At 49.1% G+C, this 19,051-nt stretch overlaps 1 protein-coding gene across 2 annotated transcripts in view; it reads right to left on the reverse strand.

Moving 5' to 3' along the window:
• Window positions 1–5,960: 5,960 nt before the first annotated feature.
• Window positions 5,961–19,051, reverse strand: part of LOC129715335 (uncharacterized) — a 41,216-nt gene continuing 28,125 nt past the window's right edge. For both annotated transcript variants that reach the window (XM_055665208.1, XM_055665207.1), the window contains exons 9-10: window positions 8,550–8,714; window positions 5,961–6,302 (exon numbers count right to left, since the gene is read on the reverse strand). In XM_055665208.1, coding sequence (XP_055521183.1) covers window positions 6,190–6,302; window positions 8,550–8,714 — 278 coding nt within the window. In that variant the 3' untranslated portion in view covers window positions 5,961–6,189. The remainder of the gene's footprint in view (window positions 6,303–8,549; window positions 8,715–19,051) is intronic.

Raw genomic sequence — 19,051 nt, forward strand, 5'->3', positions numbered from 1 at the left:
ATGGTGGCACGACAACAACCTCCCCCTCGATGTCAGCAAGTTGAGGGATCTAGTTACCAACATCACAATGGGTGGTGGAGTATATGCCTCAATCAGCATCAATGGTGCTGAACTGGAAATGTATTAGAGCAGGGCAAAACAGGGCTGGGAAATAGCTCAGGCCGATAGCATTAAGGACAACCCCAAGAGATTTTATGAATAGATAAGGGGGACAAGGATAACTAGAGAGAGAGTGGGACCCCTCAGGAATCAATGCGATCAACTCTGTGTAGAGCCACAGTAGATGGGCAAGGTCGTCAACCAGTATTTCTCCTCTGTATTTACCGAGGAGAAAGACAGGAGGATTGAGGAACTTGGAGCAGTCAATGGAAGTGTCTTGAGACCAGTCAGTGTTGTGGTCCAAGTGATGCTGAAGGTACTATCGTGTATGAAGATAGACAAATCTCCAGGGCCTGATCAGATATATCCGTAGAAAATTGTGGGAAACCAGAGAGGAAATTGCGTCAGCCCTGGTTAATATTCACGAGGAGTCTTTAAATACAGGACAGGGGCCGGAAGACTGAATGGTGGCAAATGTTGTGACTAGAAAGGTCGATGAGGGCAGAGCTATAGATGTTGTATGAATGGAATTCAGTAAAGCATTCGATAAGTATCCTCATGTTAGGCTGCTGTGGAAGGTTACATGGAATGGGATCCAAGGAGAGATAGCTGAATGGATAGAAAATTGGCTTCATGGAAGGAAGCAGAGGGTGGTGGTGGAAGGTTGCTTCTCAGACTGGAAGCCTGTAACTAGTGGTGTGACTCAGGGTTCAGTGCTGGGCCCGTTACTGTTTGTCATCTATATCAATGATTTGGATGAGAACATACATGGCAAGATTAGCAAGTTTGCAGATGATACAAAAGTGGGTGGTTTTACCGATAGTGAAGATGGCTGTGAAAAATTGCAGCAGGATCGTGATCGATTGGGCAGGTGGGCTGAGGTGGATAGAATTCAATACAGAAATGTGAGATGTTGAATTTTGGGAAGTCTAATATGAGCAGGACCTACACACCGAATGGTAGTGCTCCAGGGAATACTGTGGAGCAGTGGGGTCTAGGAGTGTAGGTGCATAGTTCCCTGAAGGTGGAGTTACAGGTAAATCGGGTGGTCAAAAAGGCTTTTAGCACATTGGCCTTTATCAGCCAGAGTATCGAGGATATAAGTTGGGAGGTCATGTTGCAGTTCTTTACGACGTTGGTGAGGCCACAATTAGAATATTGTGTTCAGTTCTGGACACCGTGTTATAGGAAAGATGTTGTCAAGCTGGAAAATGTAGAGAGAAGATTTACAAGGATGTTGCCAGGGCTAGAGAACTTTATTCTTTGGAGCACAGGAGGATGAGGGGTGATCTTCTAGAGGTGTATGAGATCATGGGAGGAATTGATCGGGTAGATGCAGTCTCTTGCCCAAAGTAGGTGAATTGAGGACCAGGGGTCTTAGGTTTAAGGTGAAGGGGAAAAGATTTAATAGGAATCTGAGGGGTAACTTTTTCTCACAATGGGTGGTGGATGTATGCAACAAGCTGCCAGAGGAGGAAATTATGGCAGGGACCATCCCAACATTTAAGAAACAGTTAGATAGGCACATGGATAGGACAGGTTTGGAGGGATATGGACCAAATGCTGGCAGGTGGGACTAGTGTAGCTGGAACATATTGGCCAGTGGGTGTGTTGTTTCCACACTGTATCACTCCATGACCCCATGACAGGGTTAATGATGACAAGTGAACATGTGTGTGAGGGTTTGGTACCTGAGGATGTGTCTCCCACTGGGACAGAAGCCGATTCCTGGACGGATTCTCCAGTCGATGATCCCTGGGTCTGTTCCACTGTGGACATCTGGGGATCTGGAATAAAGGAACAGAGACACGGGAGTGTGGCAACACTACAACAGGTCATCAGACAGTCAGTGGAGTTTGGGAATTGGAGGACTGGGTCTGTGGAGAGAGCAGCATCATCCAGTCTCCTTTCACCCACTCTCCTTCTGAAATGTCTGTCACTCCACGTCACTCCCCTCAGTCCGAGTCGGGGTGAATTTGAGGGACCGGCCACAGTCACAGATTATAGAGCACGGAAACAGGCCCTTCAGCCCAACTCATCCATGCCGACACATCTCAGCTAGTTCCATTTGCCCACATATTGGCCCAAATTCCTCTAAACCTTTCCCATCCTTGTAAATGTTGTTATTATACCTGCCTCCACTATCTTCTCTGTAAAATGTAGAAACAAAGACTGCAGATGCTGGTTTATACCAAACATAGACACAAAGAACCTAGCGGGTCAGACAGCATCTGTGGAGAAAAAGGATGGGTGTCATTTCGTGTCGCTACTGCTCTTCAGTCGGAAGAAGTGTCCCGACCCGGAACGTCACCCATACTTTCTCCAAAGATGCTGTCTGACCCGTTGAGTTACTCCAGCTTTTTGTGTCCATCTCCAGAGAAAACAATCCAGGGTTGTCCAATCTCTCCTTCAAGCTAATGCGCTCTAATCCAGGCAGATTCTCTGGAGAAAGATGCAAAAAGCAGGAGTAACTGAGTGAGGCAGGCAGTGTCCCTGGAGCGAAGGAATGGGTGACAATTTGGGTCGAGACCCTTCTTCAGACTGAGAGTTAGGGAAGAGGAAGAGTAACATAATGGACACTCTGTGTTGGACATAAGTTTAAGATGAGAGGGGATAGATTTAACAGGAACCAGTGGGGCAACTATTTTCATTCAGAGTGTGGTGGGTGTATGGAACGAGCAGCCAGAGAAAGTGGACACAAAGTTCTGAATAGGTCGGGAAGTCAGGAAGTTATGTTGCAGTTACATAGCACATTGGTTGGGCTGCATTTGGAGTATTGTTATGGCCGTTGTGGTTGCCCCATTACAGGAGTGATGTGGAGGCTTTGGACAAGGAGCAGAAGGAGTTTACCAGAATGCTGCCTGGATTAGAGGGCATTAGCTTTAAGGAGACATTGGACTACCCTGGATTGTTTTCTCTGGAGATGGACACAAAAAGCTGGAGTAACTCAGTGAGACAGGCAGCATCTCTGGAGAGAAGGAATGGGTGACATTTTGAGTCGAGACCCTTCTTCAGACTGAGTCAGGGAACAGGGAGACTGGAGATATGGAAGGGTAAGGTGTGAAAACAACAGATCAAAGCAGACTATGGAAAGCAAAGGTAGAGACAAAATGCTGGAGTAACTGAGCGAGACAGGCAGCATCTCTGGAGAGAAGACATGGTCAAGCAAATGTTGAATGATTCATTGTTAGCTGGGGGAGGGGGGGGGGAGGTGACAAGGCATAATATCAGTAAAATTAATCAGGAGGACAGTGAAACGAGTCAGGGAATGAGGGTGGGGGAGGGACGAGGGAGAGGAAAAGCAAAGGGTTATTAGAAGTTAGAGAAATCTATTATTAAACCACTGGGTTGTAAGCTGCCCTAATGAAATATGAGGTGTTGTTTCTCCAATTTGTGTTGGGCCTCACTCTGACAGTGGAGGAGGCCCAGGACAGAAAGGTCAGTATGGGAATGGGAGGAGGAGTTAATGTGTTTAGCAATCGGGAGATCTCGTTGTCCTTGGCGGAATGTGTGGAGGTATTCAGGAGATGTTTTCTCTGGGTTGTTGAGGCCAAGTATAGATCAGACAGAAGTATATAAAATTATGAAGCAATGATGAGGTAGCCATTTAGAACTTTTCCCCCAGGGTGGAAATGTCAAAGATTAGAAGGCACAGCTTTAAGATGCAAGGTGCAAAGTTTAACAGATGTGGGGGGCAAGTCTTTTACACAGTGGGGGGTGGGGGCCTGGAACGTGCTACCAGAAGTGGTGGTGGAGGCTGATACGATAGTGGATATTACGTTTTTTGGTGAGACATGTTTGTATGCAGGAAATGTAGGGATATGGATCACGTGCAGGCAGAGGTTTAAATTGGCATCATGTTCGGCACGGACTTTGTGGGATGATGGGCCTGTTCCTGTAATGTCCTGTTTAGTTTAGTTTGGAGATACAGCGTGGAAACAAGGCCCTTCAGCCCACCGAGTCCGCACTGACCAGCGATCCCCGCACACTAACACTAAACTACACACTATACTACACACCAGGGACAATTTACAATGATACCAAGCCAATTAACCTACAAACCTCAACGTCTTTGGAGTGTGGGAGGAAACCGAAGCACCCAGAGAAAACCCACGCAGGTCACGGGGAGAACGTACAAACTCCGTACAGACAGCACCCATAGTCAGGATCAAACCCGGGTCTCTGGCGCTGTAAGCCAGCAACTCTACCGCTGCACCACCGTGCTGCCTTTTTCTATGTTCCATGCTCCCCACCACTGATACCTGAGCTTGCAGACCCTGCTGGGTCACTAGTTAAACCCGGACCAGAGTCTCCAGTCCCTGCTCCCTGGGGTTCCAGAGTTGTGTCCAACGGTGGATCTGGAAGAAGAGAGAGGAGGAGGGACAGGGAGGGTAAAAGAGTAAAAACACATTGAACAGCTGATCAGGAGGGAAGTCGGCTGCAGAGACCAAGAGTCACCAGTCCGTGCTGACAGCAACACACACCAAATCTCACAGGTCCCACATCTCACCTGGAACATTACACACTCCTCCAACACGCTCCACGCCACACTTCCTTGTTCCTCCTCGACTCTCCTACAGAGCTCTATCCCTGGATCCTGACTAAATCCATCCTTTTCCCGACTCACTCACACCCCTCACCCAATCCGTGCACACGCTCACTCGCTTCACCATTCAGCCCCCGCCCCCGAGTGTCAGTCAGTCACCAAAATACATTCTCCACAAGCTCTCCACTGACTTTCCCCCTCCTCCCGCAATCTCCAGTCACCCATTCACTCCTTAGGGCAGCACAAGGGGCAGCGGTAGAGTTGCTGCCTCACTGCGCCAGAGACCCGAGTTAGATCCTGACTACGGCTGCTGTCTGTGTGGAGTTTGCACGTTCTCCATGTGTCAGCGTGGGTTTTCCCCGGGTGCTCCAGAGTCCTCTCACACTCCAAAGACGTACAGGTTTGTAGGTTAATTGGCTTTGGTGTAAATTGTAATTGTCCCCAGTGTACAGGATAGTGCAAGTGTATGGGGATCACTGGTCAGCGCGGAATCAGGGTCGAGGGATGAAGGGCCTGTTCCCGTGCTATACCTGCCCTTCTCTTCCACGATACTCACATTTCTACTTGCCCTCCTCCCCTCTCCACACTGTCTCACATCCACCCTCCCCTGGGGTCCGCTCCCACCAATGGATTCCTGGCCCATCTCCCCAGACTCCCTCCTGCCACCTCCACCCCAATACCAGACCTCCCTCTCCCCCTCCCCCTCCCCAGACCTCCCCCTCCCCACTCCCCCACTCCCATCCCCCCCCCCCCCCTCCCCCTCCCCACTCAGCCTCCTCCCCACCTCCTCCAGACCTCACCCCCCCCCCCCTCCCCCACTCCCACCCCACCCCCCCCCCCTCCCACTCCCCCACCTCCCCCCTCCCCACACATCAGCCTCCGCTCCCTCCAGAAATCTGCCTCGCCTTTTCCCAGCCTCCCTCCAGAAATCACCCAATTCCCAACCCTCCTCCCCCAAACCCCTTCTGATCCCCCCAAACCCCACTCCCCACACCCCCTCCCCCCATTACAGACCCCCATTCCAGACCCCCTCCTCCCCTCTCTCTCTCCAGATTTCCTCACCCCACACCCCAGCCTCTCTCCTCCATCTCCTCGATGCCAATATTCAAGTCACCCTCCCCTGCCCTTTCCCCACCAGCACGGACATTTGGGGTCAGAAATATCAATACCTGATGTCAGATAAAAACCATCAATACCTGAGGTTGTATCTGGTTCTGGGACGGTGGACACATCCTTCCGGGGTTCAGCTGCTGTTTCCTGGGGTTCAGCTGTTTCCTGGGATTCGGGTTGTTTCCTGGGGTCCGTGTGTTGTTTCAGTTGTTGTTTCCTGGGGTTCAGTTGTTGTTTCCTGGGGTTCAGTTGTTGTTTCCTGGGGTTCAGCTGTTGTTTCCTGGGGTTCAGCTGTTGTTTCCTGGGGTTCAGCTGTTGTTTCCTGGGGTTCAGCTGTTGTTTCCTGGGGTTCAGCTGTTGTTTCCTGGGGTTCAGCTGTTGTTTCCTGGGGTTCAGCTGTTGTTTCCTGGGGTTCAGCTGTTGTTTCCTGGGGTTCAGCTGTGTGTTGTTTCCTGGGGTTCAGCTGTTGTTTCCTGGGGTTCAGCTGTTGTTTCCTGGGGTTCAGCTGTTGTTTCCTGGGGTTCCCCAGTTGGTACGGAGGCTGGATCTGTAATAAAGTGTGGACAGACAGTGGGTGTAGTGTGGAAATAATCCAGCATCTCTGCGGGATGGGAGCAGAGGGAAGTGCACGGCCGACACCAGTCTCTGGTGACACCAACGGTCCAGCCCTCTCCTGCCCCGTGTATCCTGACACCCCCAGTACATCCCACTCCACAGTGGAGTGACCGTTACTGCCTCCCAGCTCCTCCACCCCACACACCTCACACACTGGGACCCGTCCCTGCATCACTCCGCTCTGCTCCCCACTCCCTCTGCTCCTCACCCCCATCATTCCCGTCATCACTAGGGTACTGCAAGGCTCGGTGTTGGGACCGCAGCTATTTACAATATACATCAATGATTTGGCTGAAGGGATTCAAAGTAACATTAGCAAATTTGCAGATGACACAAAGCTGGGTGGCAGTGTGAACTGTGAGAGGAGGATGCTATGAGAATGCAGGGTATCTTGGACAGGCTGGGGGAGTGGGCAGAGTGGGCAGATGCATGGCAGATGCGGTTTAATGCGGATAAATGTGAGGTTATCTACCTTGGTAGCAAAAACAGGAAGGCAGATTACTATCTAAATGGCGTCAAGTTGGGATAAGGGGAAGTACAACGGGATCTAGGGGTCCTTGCACATCAGTCTATGAAAGTAAGCATGGAGGTACAACAGGCAGTGAAGAAAGCGAATGGCATGTTGGCCTTTATAACAAGAGGAATCGAATATAGGAGCAAAGAGGTCCTTCTGTAGTTATACAGAGCCCTAGTGAGACCGCACCTGGAGTATTGTGTGCAGTTTTGGTCCCCTAATTTGAGGAAGGACATTCTTGCTATTGAGGGAGTGCAGCGTAGGTTTACAAAGTTAATTGCCGGGATGGCGGGACTGTCATATGCTGAGAGGATGGAGCAGCTGGGCTTGCACACTCTGGAGTTTAGAAGGATGAGAGGGTATCTCATTGAAATATATACGATTGTTAAGGGCTTGGACACGCTAGGCAGGAAACATGTTCCCGATGTTGGGGGAGTCCAGAACCAGGGACCACAGTTTAAGAACACTTTTTCTCACAGAGAGTTGTGAGTCTGTGGGATTCTCTGCGTCAGAGGGCAGTGGAGGCAGGTTCTGGGGAACATAGGTAGGTGACGTTTCAGGTCGGGAGCCTTCCTCAGACCAATTGCAGGATGGGGAAAAGCTGGAAGAGAGGGGAGGCAGGACAAAGCTTGGCAGGTAATAGGTGGACATGGGTGAGAGGGGGTTTTGGTGGGGAGATGGTTGGAACAAAGGCCAGAGAATAAAGCATGAAGGTGTGAGACAGGAAGGTTGAAGAGTTGCAAGTTGTGGAGCCAGAGGGAGTGAGGTGAGGAATAGGTGTGAGTTTAGGAGGGGTACAGAGAGGAAAGAAGAAAGGGGGGTTGGGGCAGTGTGGGTGGTTTGTTGTAGGTTACATCAGTGGGAAATTCACTGCTGATAATGCTGGGATGTAAGTGACCCAAACAGACCAGGTTCTGTTCCTTCAGTCTGTGGCCTCACTCTGGCAATGGAGGAGGCCCAGGAGAAAGGTCAATGTGGGAATGGGACGGGGATAAATTGGTTAGCAACCGGAAGATTCAGTAGACCTTGGTGGACCGTGAACATGTGTTTGGCATAATGTTTGCAGAGTCCACACTTTGTCTCGCCGATGTACAGGAGCCCACATCGGCAACACTGGATGCAGTAGATGAGCTTCGAGGAGGTACATGTGATCCTCTGTATCAACTGGAAGGACTGTCAGGGTGACTGGATGAAGGTGAGGGGGAGGTACAGGGACAGGTGTATACATCTCCTGCGGCTGCATCAGCAAAAAGTTACCTGTGAAGGGAAGGTTTGAGTGGGAAGAGATGAGTGAACCAGGAGTTGTGGAGAGAGGCACCTATTTTCTATGTTTCCATGGGGAACCAAGGAGTTGTGGGGGGAACTGGGGGGGGGATGGGGGGGGTTGGGGTGGGGGGGGGGGGGGTGGGGAGGGGACAGACCGAGGGGAGGGGACTGTAGCAAGGGGAGGGGACCTGGCCGGGGGGAGAGTAGGATAGTGGATGGTGCCAGAGAGAGTGAAGAGTCCAGGATGGAGGGGGGAGAGTGATGTTTCCATGAGGGGGAGGGAAGCAAAGGTCCAGGGGTGAGGGGGAGAGGCTGGAACCCACGGGGCAATTGGACCAAGTGGGGTCACAGGTCAGACCGGGCGATGAGAGCTCATGTGACTGGGGAACGGGGACCTACCTGTACAATACACAGCGTTGTTGTAGGGTGATGGCCACAGCTGATACACAAAGTAACCGGTGCAGTTCTTCACCCTGATCTCCCGGTTCCTGTTGCAGATGTTACTGCCCTCAGTGAAACAGACTGTCCTGGTCACCTCCCCGTCTCCCACACTGGGATGGGGACCTGGAATGAGGATTATAAACATTGTAAAATGTACCCGGTGCCACAGTGCGGTGGGGAATGTGAATGTGGAGCCAGTGTAAGGCAGTGATCACAAGCCACGGTCGGGTCTGACCTGCCTCAGTCAGCGGTGAGCTGCTGCCCTCACCCTCCCCACCCACACTCCCCACAGCAGCCCCTGCTCCCTGAGACCGGCTCCTGGTGCTGACACCCTAGGGTGCCGGGGTCTGGACTGGAAACACAAGCCCCGCCCCTGATGGGTGCTGAATTATGAAACTAGAAACTGGAACTGACCCGTACAACTTTAATCACAAACAATCAGAAATTAAAACCAATAATCTATCTTTGTGTAAATGTTGTGTGTATTTAATTTCTCCACCTCGTTGCTGAACTGTGGGTGTCCTGAGACGGGCCCAGCTCCCTGGGAGCTGCTCCTCCACTGAAACTGCTCCGGCTCTGATCTGGAGCAGGGACAGCGGGCGGATGGGACTTCTTGAGTTGCTGGGGATTTGGTTCTGCGGAGTTGATCAAGGAATGTTACAAGAATTGGCTGGAGCAAACAGCCATGGTCAAGAAAAACATTGGATGTGGGGATAACGGGGAAATGTTTGTTCATGAGGTGTGAGAGGTTCCCGGGACTGTGGACTTGGTGTTAGTGCGGCCCGTCCCATGGTCCTGTGCCTCAGCGATCACCCCGGCTCTGGTTCAATGATGGAGTTGGTTCAATGATGGAGTTGGTTCAATGATGGAGTTGGTTCAATGATGGAGTTGGTTCAATGATGGAGTTGGTTCAATGATGGAGTTGGTTCAATGATGGAGTTGGTTCAATGATGGAGTTGGTTCAATGATGGAGTGGGTTCAATGATGGAGTTGGTTCAATGATGGAGTTGGTTCAATGATGGAGTTGGTTCAATGATGGAGTTGGTTCAATGATGGAGTTGGTTCAATGATGGAGTTGGTTCAATGATGGAGTGGAGTTGGTTCAATGATGGAGTTGGTTCAATGATGGAGTTGGTTCAATGATGGAGTTGGTTCAATGATGGAGTTGGTTCAATGATGGAGTTGGTTCATGATGGAGTTGGTTCAATGATGGAGTTGGTTCAATGATGGAGTTGGTTCAATGATGGAGTTGGTTCAATGATGGAGTTGGTTCAATGATGGAGTTGGTTCAATGATGGAGTTGGTTCAATGATGGAGTTGGTTCAATGATGGAGTTGGTTCAATGATGGAGTTGGTTCAATGATGGAGTTGGTTTAATGATGGAGCAGGTCTGATGGGTCACGATACACAAGACGGCAGACAACGGGGGTAAAAGGTGCTGAACGTCGCCTTCATCCCGATAGCCTCCTTAGTCTATGGCTGCATCAAGTTGTGTGTAGAGCCAAAACACGTGGGCACCAAGTGTCACTACCCGTCTCCGGTGTTGTGAAGGATGAACCTGGCTCCAATGCCACACAATGTGCCAGTTCACTGGACTTTGCCAAATCGCTGAGCCATCTGGAGCAGGGGCAGAGCTACGTCCGGATGCTCTTTGTGGATTTTAGTTCAGCCTTTAATACAATCATTCCGGACATTCTCATAGGTAAACTGGTCACTCTCGGCCTCCCCACTGTCACATGTGCCTGGATAAAGGATTTCCTCACCAACCGGCCCCAGACTGTGAGACTAGGCCCCCACCTCTCCTCCACTCGCAGGTTGAGTACCGGTTCCCCACAGGGCTGTGTGCTAAGCCCCCTCTTATACTGTCTCTACACCTACGACTGTAGTCCGGCCCACAACAACAACCGCATCGTCAAATTTGCTGACGACACTACTGTGGTCGGACTTATTTCGAAGGGAGACGAGGCAGCCTACAGAGAGGAAGTCCTGAAGTTGACAACCTGGTGCTCAGAAAACAATCTGGCTCTGAACACCAGGAAAACAAAAGAGCTCATTGTCGACTTCAGGAGGCACAGCACCGACTTAGCCCCCCTACACATCAACGGCGAGTGTGTGGAGAGGGTCAACACCTTCCGGTTTCTCGGCGTCCATATCGCTGCTGACATCTCCTGGACGGACAACACGACAGCGGTCATCAAGAAGGCTCAGCAGCGGCTGCACTTCCTGAGGGTCCTCAGGAAGCACAACCTGGACTCTAACCTGCTGCTGACCTTCTACCGCTCGTCCATCGAGAGCCTGCTGACATACTGCATTACAGCATGGTATGGCAGCTGCACCATGGCAGACAGGGAGAGGCTTCAGAGGGTAACCAGGACAGCGCAGAGGATCATTGGCTGCCCTCTCCCCTCCCTGATGGACATCTACACCTCCCGCTGCCTTAGCAGGGCAAAGAAGATCATCAAAGACAGCTCCCATCCTGCGTTTGGACTGTTCGACCTGCTGCCCTCTGGAAGGCGCTATAGGTGCATCAAATCCAGGACAAACAGACTCAGGAATAGTTGCTTTCCGAGAATTATAACTACTATAAATTCAAATTCACACATGCACTGACTACACCGCCCAACACGGACTTCCATCTGTATATATGTATATATGTATGTAGCGCCGCAGAAATTGTGCACCTATTCCAACCCCCATCTCCCTTCTGTTTTTTGTTTTTTCTGTTTCTTGTTTTTTGTGCTAAATTGTATGTATGCACTGAGTACGAGCAGCGAGCTACGGTAATGGATCTTCTGTGGATCTGTTTTGGCGATAGGCGAATTGGTGGGGGTCGAGGTCTGGTGGTAGATAGTCCTTGTTGTGCTGGAGGACCAACCTCTCGAAGCACTTCGTGATTACCGGAGTGAGGGCCACAGGACGGTAGTCATTAAGGCTGGTGATGGTAGACTTCTTCGGCACAGGGACGATTGTGGCTGATTTTAGGCAGGACGGAATAACTGCCTGGGCCAGGGAGAGGTTGAAAATTCTGGTGAAGATGGCAATGAGCTGGTGGGCGCACGCTTTGAGCACCTTACCAGGGACTCCATCTGGGCCGGTAGCCTTCTTGGGGTTCACTGCCAGGAGCACCCGTCTGACATCGTGTTCCCTGACAGTGAGTGGAGTAGTACAGGAGCTAGGTGAGGGTGGAAACAGGGCTGTAGCAGGTGAGTGCTGCTGTTGTGATGTTTCAAAGCGGGAGAAGAAGCAATTTAGCTTTTCTGCCAGCGGCGCACTCAGGTCTTCTGACTTTGTGGCACAGCCTCTGTAGTTGGTAATGTCTTGTATGCCCCGCCATACCTCCCGTGTATTATTGCTGGACAAGTGGGACTCTATGCTCCTCTTATGGTCCGCCTTGGCTTTTTTAATACCACTTTTCAGATCGGCTCGAGCAGCCCTGTACAGAGCTCTGTCACCTGACCTGAAGGCAGCATCGCGGGCTCAAAGGTAAGCATGTAGCTGGAACCCCCTGGTGAAATAGTGTTAACACAATGTCAACCTCCCATACTGCATTGTACTTGTCCTTGTGTTAAAGATATCCTTTACTAACTCGATATCCGAGGTGAACCCAACAACGTGGACCTTGTTTGCTGCAGTAAGTCTGATGGAAAGCACCTTGGCACAGTTAATGACCCTATAACTCAATATTGTCAAAGACCATTTAAAATGAACTGCAATAGCTCAGAGTCTGTACCATTTTAAATGTAACATGAGAATTAAACAAACGATTCCCATCTCCTGAATAAGCAAAGTACTGCGTTTTGGTACTATTCCAGCACTGTGAATGCGTACAAGAAATAGGTGTGAAAACCCAAGCTGTAAGCAGTCTATTGAGAATCTGTAGAAAATAAATTGATTTTATCATGCAACGGCTGATTTTCCGAGCCACAGGCTGAACTAGCAAGTTATGTTTAAAATAACCATATGAGATTGCATTATTATTATTCCCGACAAATCGGGAATCAAACTGCATAGGCCAATTCCACAGCTGGAACCTAAAGCGGGCTCTTGATGACTTTATTTCAAGACCCGACTCATAAAGCAAAATGGAGGAAGACATAAAAGACCATTTCTCCTGCTTGTAGCGAGAATGTATCTTTCGCCACTGGTATGCCACACGTTTTTGCAACTTGTTAATTAGCATGAAAACATATCTATATTCGGTGTTGCATTGAATCAGAATTTCATAAATACGGTGTGGTTCAACACCCATTCTGTGTTGTCATTGATCTGTACTAAATGATACTCCAGTGACAAATGAGATTATGTACCTATTACAGGATTCTTTTATTTGATTGCACCCCCGTGCTTATCATATGCCACCATAGTAGTGTATCAACATGAAGTTAAGCATGCAGCTATGCATATTTGCCCAATCACTCTTGAACCCATAAGATGCACGTAGGGTTTATAGATAGTTGATACCTATAATTGAAGAGTTAATAACTCATGCAAATCTCCTCCATCTCCAACTAGAGATGACATTCGCATTTCCCACCTTAGGCCATCAGTATCATTTTGCAATATAATGACGTATTTATTGATCAACTACTGGAGCAATACTGAATACTGTTTGTCCATCATAATGACTTTAGTAGCTTCAACTGGTAATAGCAAAGGTGTGTTATCAATGACCTTCATGGCACTTTATAGTTTGCCATTAAGCATGCTGTCAGTTCTCCCACTTGCACAGCTGCATCACATCTATTACATTGCCAGTTAGTTTAATGAATAGAAAACTGCTGTCTGCTACCAGTCTGTTGCCCAGGGCGGAGTCACAGGCCAACTATCCATTTGATAACAACGTAATTTACCTGGATAGAGGAGAACAATTTCTCAAGTAGCTTGAGACTGAAACAGTGGATTTTGCCAAATACAGCGTCAAAATATAATCCAGACAATACATAACAAGTGTTTTTGAACTCTGAGGAATCCTTTGAATGATTTATTTCATCATACTGTTAAATTGCCTCATCATAGCAATGCCTTCAAATATCTCTGATGATTATTGTACATGGAAAACCCTATGAAATCAGTTTGATCACCCTTCATTCATAATGAACAGGCCACGCCTGCCATCATTTTGTATCTGCCCTGAACGGCAACTCTGGCCCAGTTACCGATAATTCTCAGATGTCCCAAGACAACTCTTGCCATAATTCTGACCTTGCCTTGAAAGACAATTCCCCATATCTCCGAGCCTGTCTCAAAGGCAAACCTGGCTAAAATACTGAACCTGGCTCAACACACTTCTGGCCAAATTCCAACCTGCTTGGAATACTAGTAATGTCCAGTTTACCTGGTTAAAATGCCTCTAGTAGATGACAATGTCTCAATCATTTGTGTATTCTACAACCAATTGTAAATCTTACCAACTTGTTCGTGGTCACTTAGTTGTAAAGTGACTCTGGTCAGCTTTCATGCTGCTACCAGCTTCAGTGAACCGCTTACTGCCGATGAAGCCGTGGAGTGCGTTGTCCCCGAAACTATGAAGCCTTGCTCGTCTTTGGCCTAATTGGTCCAACAACTTATGCTTCGTCCTTCAGATTTTGCCTGCAGAATAGGTCTTACCTGAATGGAAAATTTGGTGGGTGGCTCTAACTGTGCTCAGCGGATAGCGGTGTTCACAGCATTGTTTTGGGATGGCAACCTTGCTGCCAGGAATAATACCTCTGACATGTGTCCTTCATCCCTGAGGTATGCTCCACGCTTATACCCTCAGCCTCGGCATCAGATTTACACTGACCCGGCTTGTTCTCTTCCTCCATAAGGGAGACATTAAGCAGCCCTACTACAAGGCGCTACCGGCGCGGCCACTCCAACAGGCCCACCCTTCAGGGTCAGAAAATGCCCGGATAAACTCACCTCTTCCATGAGGGAGACATTTTGCAGCCCTTCTACAGGTGCTGCTGCCATACATTTAAGCAGCCCTATTACATGGCGCTGCTGGCGCGGCCTAGAGCAATAGGCTGGCACTGCCATAGACTCGGCATCCCCATCAAGGCGCTGCTGGCACGGACTCTCCCATCTGCCCCACACTGCCATAGACTCAGCATCCCCTTTAAGCAGCCCTGCTGCTGGCGCGGACTATCCCATAGTCCCGCACTGACACAACTCCTGCTGTTAGAGTGTATCTAGCTTGATCCTCCTCTCAATAGGGCTCGATCCTGGCCAACCTCCACATTTTTCCACCTTACTGGAAGGGAATCCTCCCGGCACCAGGGCTGACCACTTTGGTCGGTTTACCCCATATCTTGGGGACGTCTGCGGTCTGGGCATCGCATTGCTGGTGGATTTCCCCTCCCCCGGGAATTCCAGTGCCCATATATATTACCAGAGGAAAAACCCTACCGGCACCAGGGCTGAGTGTTCCGGTCCGTTTAACCCCTTTCCTGTGGACCCCTGCGGTCTGAGAGCTGCTTTACTACTACTGGATTCCCCTACCCAGGAACCCCAGCATCTATGTGTATATCGGGGAAAATCCTCCCGACACCCGGCATCTATATTATATCAGAGGGAAAACCCTCCCTACACCCAGTCTACTGGAGGGCCCCTCCCCGGGAACCCCAGCATTAATATTTATAGTGGAGGGAACCGGGGTTTCCCCACAGCCCATAGCTGGTTCCCTCATCGGTCGTCGCGAATCATCTGGCAGGAAGCCTCTGGAACAAGAGGTTCCTGCAAGGAAACAAACCAGGTAAGAAATACAAGCTTACCTGAAGTTTGAACTTACCCGCTGGAGAAGCTCTTGCTGCTCCAACCGGTCACCTGCACCAGTATGTCTGACGTAATGACGCACGTGCGGCTATACGGGGTTCTTCATGTAGTCACTCAAGAGACTCCAAAGTAAAATCTCCGTACAGACAGCATCTGTAGTCAGAATTGAACCCGGGTCTCTAGCGCTATAAGGCATCAACTCTACCACTGTACCACTGTGCGGTCAGTGGAAAGGGTCTTACGGGCCAACACCTTTGTCCATAAGTCCATCAGACAGTGGTGAGCACAGAACATCCTGCAGGCACTGCAGGAACAGGACACATGGATCCTGTGGCGTGGTTCCCAGTGCAGAATGCCCAGCTCGTCTGGTTAAATGGCTCATCGCCAGAACTCACCAACAAGCACCAACACCCGGCTTGGCTGGCATTTAGAGGGACCCTCCCAGTCAGGTCCTTCCAACATCATCGGAATTTTACTCCCAAAGAGCGCTGCCTTCGGGACGGCTGCTGAGGAGAGGACATGGTTGTCCAACTCTTCGCAGAGTGTGAGTTTGCAGAGAGTCTGGAGAATGATGCAAGGATCCTTGTCACGGTTTATCCCGAATAGTTCCGCAACAGAGCACTCTGAATTACGGGCTGTTTCCCGGGACACATTTGCAGACAGACATCAAGTGCAGCTGTAAGATTGAATGGCGACGCTGATTGGGGATGATCAGCCATGATCATATTGAATGGCGGTGCTGGCTCGAAGGGCTGAATGGCCGACTCCTGCACCTATTGTCTATGTTCTAGTCTATTGTCACAAATTAATGCACAAACACTGAGAACGTCGGTAGAGTTTTCTTGCAGTGATCGTTTTTTAAAAAGTTTTAAATTCGGAATAAAGTATACTTTGGATAACGAAAGACAGCGGGCGGATGGGATCCGTAGTCCCACTGCCGGGAAACCCCAGGAAGCTTCCCCACCGCACTCCGTGAGGATCCAGGGCGGAGCGCGGTCTAAGTGACTGTGAGGGAACCTCTCAGGGAGTTTGGGTTCCGTATCCGTGCAAGGGGCCCTCTGGAGAGATCTGGGTTGTCAGTCTGACTCTCCCCAACAATAAATGAGACCAAACTAAATCGGGGGGGGGGGGTGTCAAATGGGATAGTCAAGGACAGAGTTCAAGGGAAAGGTAGTAAAGGAATAGTTAAGGACCCCAGACTTAACGGAAAAGAAACTCACAAAGGGATAGGAGAGTATGGCCAAGTGCAACAGGGATCAATGTGAAAGGTGAGATGCGTAAGGAATTAAAAGTATTATTTTTGAATGCACGAAGAATAAGAAGTAAAGTAGATGAGCTTGAGGCTCAGTTAGAGGTTGGTAGATATGACATTGTGGGGAGTACCGAGACATGGCTGCAGGAGGATCAGGTCTTGGAACATAATATTCAGGATTATACATCCTATAGAAAGGACAGGCAGGTGGGCAAGATGACAATAATTGGTGTTATCTACAGACCCCCATACAGTAGCCCGGATGTAGGGTGTAAGTTGCAGCAGGAGGCAAAACTGGTATGCAACAAAGGCAATGCTGATTTCAATATGCAGGTAGACAGGGAAAATTAGGTTGGTTCAGGACCCCAAGAAAGAGAGTTTGTAGAGTGCCTCAGAGATGAATTCTTAGAGCAGCTTCTATTGGAGCCGACCAGATAAAAGGCAATTCTGGATTTAGTGTTGTCCAATGAACCAGATTTAATAAGAGCACTCGTGGCAAAGAAACCGCTTGGGGGTAGTGATCATAATATGATTAGTTTTAATCTGCAATTTGAGAAGGAGAAGGTTAAATCAGAAGTGGCAGTGATGCAGTTGAACAAAGGAGACTATGAAGTCATGAGAGAGGAGCTGGCCAAGTAGACTGGAAAGGGATCCAAGCAGGAATGACAGTGGGATAGCAATGGCTGGAATTTCTGGGTATAATCCGGAAGATGCATGATCATTTCATTCCAAAAAGGAAGAAAGATTCTAAGGAGAGTAGGAGGCAACCGTGGCTGACAAGAGATGTTAGGGATAGAATAAAACTTAAAAAAAGATTTATAACACAGTAAAGAGTAGCCGGAACCCAGAGGATTGGGAAACTTTCATAGGACAACAGAAGGAAACAAAACGGGCAATACGTGCTGAAAAGATGGTACGAGGGGAAGCTGGCCAGGAATGTAAAGATGGACAGTAAAAGCTTATTTAGATATGTTAAGGGAAAAAGAATAGCAAAGTTAAATGTGGGTCCCTTGAAGGCAGACACGGGTGAAATTATTATGGGCAACAAGGAAATGGCAGAAGAGTTAAACAGGTACTTCGGATCTGTCTTCACTAAGGAAGACACAAGCTCCCAAAAGTACTGAAGGATAGAGGATCTAAGGGGGTAGAGGAACTGAAAGAAATGTTTCATAAGTTGAGAAATAATATTGGGTAGACTAATGGGACTAAAGGATGATAAATCCCCTGGGCCTGATGGACTGCATCCCAGGGTCCTCAGGGAGGTGGCTCTAGAAATAGTGGATGCACTGGTGATCATTTTCCAATGTTCAGTAGATTCAGGATCAGTTCCTGTGGATTGGAGGATAGCTAATGTTATCCCACTTTTCAATAAAGGAGCGAGAGAGAAAACGAGGAATTACAGACCAGTTGTGAAAGATGCTGGAGTCAATTATTAAAGAGGTAATAATGGGGCATTTGGATAGCAGCAAAAGGATTAGTCTAAGTCAGCTTGGATTTATGAAAGGAAAATCATGCTTGACTAATCTTCTGGATTTTTTTTAAGGATGTGACATGTAAAATGGATGAAGGGGAGCCAGTGGATGTAGTTTATCTAGACTTTCAGAAAGCCTTTGATAAGGTCCCGCACGGGAGACTGGTAACTAAAATTAGAGCATATGTTATTGTGGGTAGGGTGTTGACGTGGATAGAAAATTGGTTGGCAGACAGGAAGCAAAGAGTAGGAGTGATCGGGTCCTTTTCAGAATGGCAGGCATTGGCGAGTGGAGTGTCGCAAGGCTCGGTGTTGGGGCATCAACTGATTCCCATATATATTAATGAGTTGGAAGCAGGAATTAGGAGCAAAACTAGTATATTTGCGGATGACACAAAGCTGGGTGGCAGTGTGAACTGTGAAGAGGATGTTAGGAGGTTGCAGGGTGACCTAGACAGGTTGAGTGAGTGGGCAGATGCAGTATAGTATAATATAGATATATTGAGGTTATCCACTTTGGTGGCAAAAACAAGAAGGCAGGTTATTATCTCAATGGGGTTAGGTTAACTAAGGGGGAGGTACAGCGAGACCTGGGTGTCCTTGTACACTGGTTACTGAAAGTTGCCGTGCAGGTACAGCAGGCAGTGAAGAAAGCTAATGGAATGTTGGCCTTCATAACAAGAGGAATTCAGTATAGGAGTCGCGAGGTTCTTCTGCAGTTCGCCAACTCCATGCTTACATCCAGCGATGTATCCTTCCTTGAGGAGCTTAACCACTTTTATGGCCACTTTGACAGGGATAATCAACAGGTGGCCATCAACGCTGTGCTCCCTGCTGATCACCAGCCCCTCACACTCACACTCACGCCCACCGACGTGTATGCAGCACCGATCAGGATTAATGCACGAAAGGCTGCTGGCCCTGACGGCATCCCCAGGCGCGTCCTGAGGGTCTGTGCTGCACAGCTAACAGACGTCTGGACTG

This window comes from Leucoraja erinacea, unplaced genomic scaffold, assembly GCF_028641065.1.
Source record: "Leucoraja erinacea ecotype New England unplaced genomic scaffold, Leri_hhj_1 Leri_1129S, whole genome shotgun sequence".
Classification (NCBI taxonomy): Eukaryota; Metazoa; Chordata; class Chondrichthyes; order Rajiformes; family Rajidae; genus Leucoraja; species Leucoraja erinaceus.